The sequence below is a fragment of the Mastigoproctus giganteus genome, chromosome 14, assembly GCF_048544385.1.
Source record: "Mastigoproctus giganteus isolate SK-2022 chromosome 14, ASM4854438v1, whole genome shotgun sequence".
In the NCBI taxonomy this organism is placed as follows: Eukaryota; Metazoa; Arthropoda; class Arachnida; order Uropygi; family Thelyphonidae; genus Mastigoproctus; species Mastigoproctus giganteus.
The window spans coordinates 122,113,405-122,125,966 of record NC_143588.1 but is presented as its reverse complement, the minus strand read 5'-3'; the positions used below and the strand labels follow the sequence as shown (position 1 = coordinate 122,125,966).

Below are 12,562 nucleotides of genomic sequence, written 5' to 3'. Positions count from 1 at the left end.
TATGTAAATGTAAATTTATATGTAACTATTGGTAAGTAACAACTTATGTTGCTGTAAAACCGACTGTAAATAATTCCCAAATTCTGTTGCTAGAACTGATCAGAGAGAGAGAGTGGTAAATCTCACTGTAATGTAAATAGTGATCAATGTTAACAGTTTATTTCCTTGTTAATGCTAAACTTAATAGGATAACTGATGTATAATGCTCCTGATAACTGCAGGGTTCTTTGAAAATGTTTCTCTTGGCTGTGTGACTTCAATGGGTTTTTGGAGCTCCAGCCTTGTTTTTTTTTTTTTTTTTTTTTTTGCGGGCTCTAGGCCTGGGCAGCCTGTGAGCGGGATAGCGGGCACCCACTGGTATTGCACTACCTCCAGTGGGTGCGGGATTTCGTGCACTTTGGCACGTAAAAGGTTTAAAAAAAAAACAGGTCTGGCTACTCGCGCCTGGGGACAGGCACCAGATAGCAGCTGCACAGGTATTGGCTGCTCCTTTGCAGAGGTCCTACATTCAATACAGATCCACTAGGTGGAGATGGGCTATGCCTAGGGGCCACCCTTGATACCAGGACACACACACACGTGTTTTGTACTGTGTTTCCTCAACTGTATTGTGAACAAAATATATATATGCTAGGGTAATTATATAAATGAGAATGAAAATGTACATAAAATTGTATATAGATTATTGTTTATGTTTCTTGAAATTGTACATAATATTTGGGTGTGTAAATAAATGAAAAAAAAAAAAAATGAATGCTCCACACAGTGGATGGTCGTGTACGGATTTAGCATCAACAACATGAGGCTCTTCATCCATCGTGCGTGGTATCAAAAGTGCAGGGCGGTGGAGGCGGTTGTATGGTGTCGGGCATGTTTCATCGGCTGAAACTTGGACCCCTGGTGCATGTGAAACAACGTATCAGTGGTCTCCGCTATCGTCAAGTGCTTGCTGAGTGCAAAAGGAGGACCTACGAAGTATTAGGTAGGTTGTCATATTTCAGCGATCACACAGGGTATAATATGAATTCCTTCAGTCCAGTCTTCTCCTCACAAGATATTATAATTTATTCTCATCCGATTTACCAGTTGAAGTCAAAATATTTTTTCATGGACACCGATATGGCAGTTGATTAATCTGTAACTCAGAAACATTTTTACCGTTCCACACTGAAATTAAAAAACAGATTTGAGTTGTGCTGCCTTTCAAAATGGCAGTTTCCTGAAATGAATGCTTTACTGGAACTTTGTTCAGTAAATGAGCAAAATTCCATTAAAAGTTCGAAAAGCGAAACAAATATTAGCACGGCTTAGAACAGGTCAGTAATTGAGCACATTCATATCTGAATTTAGAGCAGAAGACCCTGTACCTCCTGCGATGTACGCTTCTCGATCAGCGAACCATTTACTGATTGGATACCGGATTTAAGGCGCAAACGGAAATAGTTGATGAACTTCATGAGGACCAATGGATCTCATGAATTTCCTCTATGAGCGGAGTTATGTAGAACATTCCAATGAATTGTCTTCCAATGCGATGGAGGAAGTGAGTTTGCATATGTTTTAGCAGCATTCGATTGGTACCTTATGGAAGAGGGAACAGAGTCAATATCCTGATTTGTTTAACATACAAGTTAGTGATTGCTATCTTGTCCGTTTAGTTAACCTTTCCGTAATTGGAGGATCTAATTCTAATTTCATACCAAAGTGACTCTTCATTTGACGATCGTCCTACAACCGGTGCGCTACTTTAGAGTCTGCGTGCTTCCCAATCAGGAGGATACCTCTTAAATTTCCTCCCCCCCCCCCTTTTTATCCAGTTTATTCGTCTTGTGAACGTTCTACTCCGCATAATTAAATTCCGCATCCCTTATGTCTGAATGGCAATATGCACTGGATGTCCCAGCAGCTACCATCATCGTGGAAGGAAGGACGGAACTAACAAATACTTAAAATTTCACAAATTTATTTACTGTGCCCTTAGCATAAGTCTACAAGTAACTGTAAATACACCACTTTTTGATCATCCAATTACTTGTCCCATGAGGGCACCTCACCACCAAATACGGAGGATGCGGAAAGGTCAGGGACTGACCACCGCATATCCCGGAGCAATATGGCCTTAGTTGCTAATGCTCCTAAAAACCAAACAACAACAACAACAACATGAGGGCACCAGGATTATCAAGCTCCCCAACCAATATACGAAGACTGTTTGCAATGGAAACAGCATCCACACAGAGAGAGAGAGAGAGAGAGAGAGAGAGAGAGAGAGAGAGCGATTATGACTGTGCCTTTATTCATATTTCAGACCCGTGCAAAGCACATGTTTTACTTTATAATCAAAAATTAAAGCTGGCTAACTCTGCCAAAAAAGAAAAAATAGCCTGTAATATTGTCTAGAATAACGAAAAGAAAGGGATGGTCAGCTCTAACTTCCTTCGGATATAGGCCAGCAGATCTAGTCACCACTATGGCAGTAACAGCAGCAGCCTCGCTGCCCTCCTCGTTGACCTCAACAGTAGCTGCGTGGATCACTTGGGAAACGGCCAGCTGGGCCTGTTCGCTGATTCCGCTCAAATTGGCACTCCCTGCAAAAGCACTCTGAATTCCCATAACTTTGAGGTCATCGATCAGGTCTTTTCTGAAGGTCAGATTAAACCTGGGGATTTTCAGTATGTCGATTTTCTCTTCGGTCAGGGAGTTCCTGGCGTCGTTTAGAAGGTCCAGTGAGAGCTGCTGCTCCACTACTTGAAGGCCATCAACCCGATGAGGCAGCAGAATCCACATTGCTGTGTTGTTCCCCTCATACGGCAACTCCACCATCACGAAACCATGTTCTGTCATGTTGGCAAAGCGGAAGGTTACATTCTCTAGAGTCATCATTGGTACCAGACAGTCCTCTGTGGTCAACCCATTATTGTGGAACGGCTCTTCCACTGTGTCAGCTGGGTTAAATTGGGTTAACCACGTACCTTTGAAGTACACGGCATTTAGAAGCAACAGGATCGTCTTTGAATCCAATTGATCTACAAGTTTCTTTATTTTGTCCTGCGTTTTGTTGGCGACCCATGCATTGACCTCTTGGGTGGCGCCTTCCGAATCGCCTGCAAAGTTTAAATTCCTGACCTCGGACTCGTACCACAAGATAAGCCCCTGTACATACTGGGAGCGAATTGGGAAGCCGTCTTGAATGAACATAGCGTTGGCTATTTCCAGTATGTAATTTCCAGTTTCTGAAATGAGTGTTTCCAGCACTTCGTGGAAACCTTGGTGCACCTCTTCGTCCGATAGGCCGGCAGTGTCGTATCCCATGACATCGCGAATTTCTTGTGCCGTCGATCCTCCGGCTCCGTATAACAGCATGCCGAATGCAACCTCGATGCTGAATGAGGAATAAAAGAGGTTCCCTGGGTCATTGGATAACTGCTTGTGAAGATTAACAGAGAAAGTATTGGATGCGGTTGCCACCTTTTCGGTTAAGCGGGATCCTGTGACGCACGACGCCGAGAAGGAGACGCACAAGAGAAGGAGCGCGTGACGGGGCATCTTGGAAGCCATGCCTGGAATGACAAAAGTTTTATAAACTTTTGTCATTCCAGGCATGGCTTCCTTCTGCATTAGTTTATAAACTGTGTTCTCTTGTCGGATCGCGTGTTTTTCTGGAATCAAAATTGGACTTTCCAACAAAAAAAAAAAAAACTCGTTCTTTTCGTTTGAGACTGAGAAATGGACTGAAAAGAAAAAAAAAAAAAACATTAAAGTTCCTCTGTTCATTGGTGGATTTGCAATCGGGCCTTTTCTAAACGCTGTGGTGGGACAGTGATTTTATCCACTTTGCTACCTGCAAGGACCGCCCAGAATGACAACGAGATATTAGATTGTGGACTGAAGCTTCAAAAATAAATCATTCAATAAATCAGTGGCATTCTGTATATGAGGATGACTCTTCAGCAGCCTTTTTTATGGTTTTTGTGACAATCGTTGTGCTTAGGGTCAAGTGGGGACGTTCTTGACGGCTGATTTTTTATGGATAGCTTAAAGCCTTTCTTAGAGTCTTAGATAAGAAAGTGGTTAGCTTATTTAGGCACTTGCACTGCTAATTTTGAACTTTCATGTGCTGCATCTTAAAATATCGACAGGGTGGTTGTGGCATATGTTTGTTCACCCCGATATGTCACCCGTTATGTTTCAATGTACACCTATAGCTTTCTTTTATTTCAGTGGTGACAATGTCCAGGTGGTGCCGGTTCTCCACACAAAACAAGCGACGGTGGACATACCACTTATCCATCCTTTTTCCGAACACGCAGAAAATAATTGGAAAGTTTGGAAGGCAATCATCTCACAGGACGCATGCTGCTTGTCAGCTCATCGTTCCCTGCTTAATACAGCTAAGAAAGTATCCCTACCAAAGTATCTTTCTCAGATCAAATCGATCTCACAAAGGAAGAGAACCTTTTTAGAAAATTTCGCAAACCTGAAAGCTTCAAACTACGATCCTGGGTAGATTATGTTATCTGTAGTTGTTGTTGTGGGGTTTTAAGATCATCGGTGACTAAACCCATGTTGCTCCGTGTATACTGTCTGTAAATTGCTCGTGTTCTGAGGTCGACTTTCTGTTAGCTGGATGAAAACCGAAGTTTCCCTGTAGCTTCCCTCGCCTGAGACCAACTAACCCAGCAATGCTGTGAAAAAGGCCCATAAAAATTCCTCCGGTCATCGATGGGACTTGAACTCAATTCTTTTCCACCCGGTGTGCGGGAAGACAGAGATTCTACCAACTGGACTACCACGAGAGCAATTATGTTATCACATTTAGTGTTATCTCATCCATTGTTGTAATACCATGTTCAAAGCCGTTTCCTGTTGTGTCTCTAAAATCTCAATTTCATTTTCCACAATTCTAAGATCTCAATTTCATTTTCCGTGAAACCACAGTAGCCAAAAGTCTTCATGCCTCTCTCTAATTGCTCTCTTTACTAATGCTGTAGACAATATTCTCTTGAAACCCCCTTCTAGGCAAACGTTTGCTTCTAGACCGATATATCAGTTGTACATCAGTTCAAAATGGCATCTCAGCACTTTGAACTGAAACGTGTCTTCAGCCAATCTCAATGATTTATGCAACATGGCAATAAAAGGTGAATCCGCACTGCTTCCTCTTTGATATCACTGCTGCCTTGGATCCAGTTGTTATGGGTCCTCTGATAGCTGCGCTCCGTAACTACCACTGCATTTCAGGACTCCTGCTGAAAGTGGTTCAACGGTTACAAACAACAATCGCACTCTTATCTTCTCTAGTAAATCCTCAACTTTATTGGGAACATTAGCTTATATTTGCCCCAAGTGGGAGCCCCTCGCAGTCTTGTTCTTCTCGGCTGTACCCCCTTCCTTTTCTTTTGAATCCCACGAAATTCAGCCGTTATGCTGACGATATTTTCTTGGCTTTTCCTGCCCTTTCCGACAATGTCAACCTTTTCTGTTTGTCGTGTGTAAGGCTCGATAATTCATTGACAACTTCTTGGATTATACTGAGCTCTTTGATTTGTATGTGAATCCCTTGAAGACCAAAGCCCAGGCCTTGATCTTCAGGAAGTCATCGTCGGTTCACGCACAAAACGAAATTCAAAATTTGGTTAAGTACCGTTTGCTCGTTCCACCATCTCCTCTTTCCCACAAGTTAGATCCTTAGAGTTCTTGGTTATTTATTTATTTTTTTAATATTTTATTTTCATTTATTTATTTTTTTCCCACAAGTATTGCATGCTATCATTCCCAAAACTACCTCTTGTGGGAATGAGAGCGTGCCATTTGAAGGCATGGTCAGTTTGCAATTACAATAAGGTTTGTTTTTTTTTTTTGTTGCACAAATCTGGATAACCTGTGCATAAGGGGTAAGCATCCACTGGTTTAGCAATACCTCCAGTTGATGCTGTTTGAGGCTGGACACAGGCCCGGCTCCTCGTGCTGGTGGACGGGCACCTGGCAGTAGCTGTTCCGGGTGATGGCTGTTTACTGGTGGCAAAGAGGCCGATATAAACAACACACGCCACAGTACATTCGCTTTCACATCATAAACACCCATCAGGCCCATTTTACAGAGTTCTGTATATCAGCAGAGTGGAGATGGATTATTTCTGAGAGCCGCCATAGACTGGGTACACATACACTCCTTGGCTTGGTTATAGACTTAAGTCAAAAAATCTTGTAGCGCATAGGACGTTTTTCTCATGGTACAGACAGAGAAGACAGAGTTTGTGAAAAATCTGCCTGTGGAAATCCCCGCTTCAACTAACTTTGTACTAAATTCCCTTCGATCACGCAAGACAAGTTAAAATCAGGAATTTTTGTTGGACCTCAAATTCGTAAAGTGATGAAGAATGAGATTTTGAGGGAACTATTTTGAGCGATTTTCTTTCTAGGAGATGAAGTACCACGATGGGTGGAATGTCAACATGTTGGCTCACTATTATTGGACGCTGAAGATGGACTGTGAAGGAGAAGTCCTTGCAAAAAAATCAAAGAAACGAAAATTTGACTGATCATAGATCAGTCAAATTAGCATTTTGTTATTTCAGTGCACAAATTCTGCCAAAACTATTTGTGAAAAATCCAATTTTTTTTCGCGATATTTGAAAAAAACGTGCTATGCCGATAACACACGGAAGTCAGGGAACAGCGTTGGAAAATCACTCCGAAACACCCTTTTCTGAGAAAACATCGGTGATTTTTTTTTACAAAATGCAAAATAGTGTAATCCGAACACTATATGGGAATATTTTTCCACCTACATCCCTTCACTTCCTCTACGCATTACTAATCTCGCTTTTCGTCGCGAAATGCACCCTTCAGCCCGTCATTGCGGCCGAATATCTCCTCCTCAGATGGTTCAATGCAAAGGTCGGACATCGTGTTCAGTCACCTCGACATGAATAAATTGCAAGAGTGCCTTCTACTGTTGGCAATACAAAGCGAGTCAATGTTACAATCACTGGCGAAAATGAATTCCTTAACATCTGGTACTTCCTTCTGGTAAATTCCACCCATGATACTCCATTTCTTCAGTCCAAACCTTCTAGAATCAACAGATTTGATTCTTTATTCATCAACAACTCTGTCAAGCCAGCTACCTCCTTCGATCTTCACCCTGACGTCTGGATTCTTGACAGGTTGTACAGGAGATTTATGCCGCAAAAAGCAGTTTAGATTTTCTCATATGAAACTTTTAACTTCTGCAGACATTATTTCTAGTTTCATTGACCTTTGTTACATTTTTATTTTAATTTATTCCTTTTTTAAAGCCACGACCAATCATTTTACATTTTTGGAGTTTGTGAAAAATCTGCCTGACAAAATCAAATTCGAGATTCGTAGAGCTGAGCATAGGAAAAGAATCATACAAAATGAGATGAATGGACAGCTAAATATTTAGTCCAAGTAATTGGCTGTAAGAATTAATCTTTTCTAAGGTAATTTCTTGAGGATATATGTATATGTGACTAAAATCTTCCAGAATTCAGGACAATTGAGCACTAATAGCTTGTCTACATATCTGAACATAACAATGTCCTGTGCGAAAGAGATTTCAGCCCATTGAAGTACAAGTTTGAATGATACACCAAGCTGGACTTCCCATGGGTGCTGCTTTAAGTTGCTGGTTGACAGAATTGTCATCGAACATAAAATTACTGCGGACACAAAGATTAATGAAAGTATTCTTCCAAGAATACTTTCTTTAATCGCTTCATTTAATCACGTGATTTTACCGCTGATGTATTTGTTTAAGAACAGTTATCAAATCAAATAAGTTTTCTCTGGTTGTGAGAGTCAGTCGATGCTTTTGGTATTTAATTCATCCAAAGCAAGCAAAGTATTGAGAATAATTTTATCCATCCAGTAGAATATCCATGATTGGCTTGAGCAACATTCCAATGTTTTCCGGTTAACTGAGCACAGCATTTTTTACAAGAGGTAATAATCCTGAAATTGGTAAGAGTTTTACGAAATTTAAGAATGAAATATGGAAATTGTAATTGGTAATACAGTATTTAATTTCAATTTCCATTAATAGTCAGTAATTTTTGGAGATGAAAGAACAGGTTTGCGAATATCGCTAGATTTAAGGAATCTCCATAAAAGACCTTACAGATGAAAGCAAAATTGTTTGCCGCTTTATCAACACGAGTAGGGTGTGTGATAGTTGGAAGCAAAGGTACAATGAGAGTTGGAATAATCGGAGAGTTGGAATAATCAGAGTCGGAATAGTAAATATTGTTCCCGGGGGAACAATATTTTTAAATAAACTGGATGATTGCTATTTTTGCCAGCATGTTAGAGAAAACGCCAGGGTGGGAGTATTTTCGACCTCATCATTACTCACGAGTCAGATGGTATCACTGCGCTTCAAGTACAGGAACAATTTGCTCGTATTGCTCACGCAGCGATTAGATGGAAGGTTACCAAAGATATTTCAGAGTTGAAGGTGAAGGCACAGGTTTTAATTTCAGAAAAGGCGACTATAAACGGCATCTATCAATTGGGCAGGTTGCGGAGGATTACATTCACGGAAGCCGTCAATGTAATCCACTGCAGTACGCCCAACATACCATAAGAAAATACGCACCAGGAGGATGCCGAAATGGATGAATGTGGATGCAGTCCAACAGACAAGAAAAAGACAGCATGGGAGAGTTACAGAGCAATGACAAGTACTGAAGACAACAACAGCTACAAGTTGATTTGCATTAGTAGCACAGATAAGATTAGAGAGCCCAAGGTTGGGTATGAGAAACTCCGGCTAAGAGAGCAAAGAATGCGGAGAAGGAGTTTTTCTTGCCTTGTATGTGAATATAAAGAAGGAATCAAATCGAATCAGACCCTTGTATACCGGATGTGAAAAATAAATAGGTTCTTTACTGTCGAAAGACCCTTCATGCTAAGCCGAGGCCGTGCAAGTGAGTTTGAGACATGAAATTAGTGATTTCGAAATTGCAGGTGACTGTATTAAAATTTTTTTGAGCCTAAAGGACAGTAAAGGTTTTTAGAGTTGATGGGATATACCCAGTAATTCTTTGCCACCCGGTGTGGGAGAGGACGGTAATTCCTACCAACTGTGCTACACACGAGGGCTGATATTTTTTAAAACAATTTCTGCGCGTAGGGATGATATTTTAGTACCAACCAGAGACCTCATCCTTACTTTTAATTCTCCAATGTCTTCTGATTCGACAATAACAGAGTACATAAAAGGCACTGAAGGCGAAAACATTCCAAACCCACTGAGATGTTTCAAATGTATGGGCATTCGCAGTTGGCCTACCTTGGATAACCAGCCTGTATTTGGTGAGGTGCAAAAGAACAGGAGAACAATGCATGTATAGCCGCCAAACCACTTGTGTCAACAGGAAGACCGGGTATACTCAAGGGTACCCTTCAATATGCAGGGTACTGAACGACACAATGCGCAGCTGAATATTCCATATCAATAATCAATAAGTAGAAATAAGCTTAAATATCCTCAGAACAGACGAGAGATTTGTTGTAGGCGGAAGAATCGCTAGTTTTCATCCCGATACAAATAGATCCTCTCAACGGGGAGTAAGATGACGCCAGTTTCAGCAAACAGTATTAGCCAAGTTGAATTCAATTTGTATTCCAAAAAATTTGGCCTTCTGCAGAGCGTCGAAAAGGGCCGAATTCAATAGCACGTTGAGGAAACTTTTTTGTGTTTTTCAAGCAGTGGCGAAGATAGTTGGAGTCTGCCCAGGATTGCAAGGATTTGCCGATCATGTAATGCACGCCGGTTACAGAATGAAGAAACGGGCGCCTCGGGGGCTTAGTTATCAATACACAAACGAAGCAATCGACACAGAAAAGTAACGTTTACAACGATGGATGGGCATTTTTGAGCCACGCTGAATAATCGTGCGTGAAAATGTGTGGGTAATCCTGAATATAGAACTACATGCGGAAAGAATGCAAGCGCGAAATCAGGTGCATTATGGGAAAATTTTAAGGAGTCCGATGAATTTCCAAAACAATTCCGCATTCTCGTGACCCTCACAACAACAACAAAATAAATAAATGGGTAGAAAGCTGAGGTCTTACCGCTGTTACTGGAAAGGGATCGAATCAGACCGTTTCTCGCAAGCGCCTCTCGTGCTGGCCGGTGTCGCCTCTCCCTCGGGAATGAATCACCCGAAAAGAAGCTGCTTTAGATTCGCGCTACAACTGCAGTTTCCGGTGTTGGATAATGGCAGAGCCCGAAACACGCGAGTATTGTAGAGGTTAAAGGAACCACGTGCTTCCGACAGTTCAGCTCCGTTTGTTTTGGGTATTTCCACAGCACCCCAATGGAAAGCCCATTTATTATTTCGTACATTGCATATTGAAACAAAGCTCCTTTCAAACTGCAAATCTCATAAAATGTGAAGGGAAGCTTCGAAAATAGCTGTGGATTTCTGAGATTTGGTCGACCACGTCCACCCTGAATTAACAGAAGTCATAAATGGCATTCCCAACCAAACTGTTTTTTCTTAAAGAGAGGTTCGCTCTATTATCAAAGTGAGCTTTCGCCTAAATTTCGTCAGGAAACCGGACTTGAACATCTACTCAGTTTATTTAAATTGATTTGAGTTTTGAACTTCGAGCAAAAACAAATTGTCCTTTGAAAACACGCACTAATATTTTTTAAGTCATGCAACTTCGCCAAAAGAATTTGAAAAACGACCTCTGGTTCATACGACAGCACTGATCCCCCGATGGAAGATTTCGACCCAAACCAACTGGAATTCGACTCATTTTCTTCTGCTCTACGATCGAAGTGGTTGAACTGCCCTCGGCATCGTCCCGAATCTCGCCCAATCCGAATGCCTCATTTACCTCAACCGAAATGCACTCGAGCCATTTGTGCAGGCTTCATCGTACGGGAACACCAAAAACTGTTTCAAAGGAGCGGCAGGGTCGGGAAAGAGATCAAGCAGTTGACAAAACACGCTTGTCCGACTAGGAACGGACATTTTGTGCACCACAGCCAACGGGAAGGATTCACACAACGCCGGAGCATTGGTTCCCGCACTTGTGGCCTCAATTCACTCACCTTAGCTGTTTGGATAGCCTGCAGCCAGGACGCATTGATGTCAAGCAGTGATTCGTTTTGATTGTTTCCCTTTTCTTTTGTTTTGTTTGTTTTAATATTCAACAAATATTTCGGGGCCCTTTTTCGTGTAGCTCCCAGTGAACTCACGCTTTCCTTTCCGCTGGCTGTGGTTCAGTTTGAATCAATAAAAATTACCGAGAAATTTAAATAACAACGTTATCAGTGGACTCATCCTTGTCTCGTAAGGAGTGAACCCTACCGGGATTCGATTCCGGGGATCAGCCAAATTTAAGGGATGATTTCTTGCCAATCGCCAGCAAAAAAGAGCGGTTAAAATCGAGGAAAGGAGTTCTCGAATGCAATAAAGAAGGGAGTGGTCGAATTGCCACAGAAGAAGTTCGTTTGAACCAAAGAGGAGGATCAAGTGAAAAGATTCGGGCTGCTGTAAAGCGAGTGACGTCACAATCTGCTTAGAGAATGCAGGAAGGTGAGGCTACTTATTATCAGTACATCGAGTCTCGTTGGGATGTTAGCTATTATTATTTATTTAGTTTATTGCTTTTTACAGTCACCCCTGCACAGCATGTAATATTATTGAAATATTTTGTTGTTCTTCATTGCCAGCTGTACCCTTAAGGTTTTAGGCAGGGTCAGCTTTACCACTGCGGTACACGTTCTACAGGATTGCGTTTTTTATTTACACTTTGCAGTTTGTGAGGGTCAATTTGAAGTTCAATTTTCATCGTAATTGAATAAGAAGATTCTCTGCGATCCTGTGACGAAATCTGGGACCTGTGACGATGTCATTTCTGTTACGAATATCGACCTCTTTGTTAGCAATATCGACAGACGCGATATTCCAAGGAGTCATATCGATGTTAGTGGGCAACATCGTTTGGAATGTAATAGAGCATCCCTCCTAGTTTATCAGCACCCACGCCCTTCAGATGCTGGTGGTGGGCAACCCCTTGAGCTCCTCGGATGAGGGCACTATATTACCTCTCTAAGGGCAAAGCAGTCTCAATTATGGATTATTGATGACCCCCTATGCAACTGTGGTTCCCTGGAAAGCTGCAGCCACTTGTATGACTAAACAAAAACAAACTATTATTTTTGGACCACTCGAATATTAAATTCATCTGCTGTGCTCTACTCTTATGTCTGTTAATTGCGTGAGTTCTATGGGCGATTTGTCTGTTTTGCTGGAAGAAAAACCCCGGATTCTGGGGAAAAACCTTGCTATCTACACCTGAGAGGGACTAACTCAGCCACGGAGTGACTTAATGTATGACTGTGGCGTATGAGGACTTAAAATGTACTCTTCTCACCAAAATCCACTATCTTCCCAAAGACAGGGAACAGCACGTCCTTGATAACGCCAAAGACTACATTGCCTTCACACACTTTGCTCAAGAATTGTTCCCCCGACGTAGGGCATTTTTTATTATTATTATTATTATTATC

At 41.6% G+C, this 12,562-nt stretch overlaps 1 protein-coding gene across 1 annotated transcript in view; it reads right to left on the bottom strand.

Moving 5' to 3' along the window:
- Nucleotides 1–2,346: 2,346 nt before the first annotated feature.
- Nucleotides 2,347–12,562, bottom strand: part of LOC150075700 (iripin-1-like) — a 77,557-nt gene continuing 67,341 nt past the window's right edge. Inside the window, exon 3 of the mRNA XM_090389093.1 lies at nt 2,347–3,560. Coding sequence (XP_090245219.1) covers nt 2,347–3,558 — 1,212 coding nt within the window. The 5' untranslated portion in view covers nt 3,559–3,560. The remainder of the gene's footprint in view (nt 3,561–12,562) is intronic.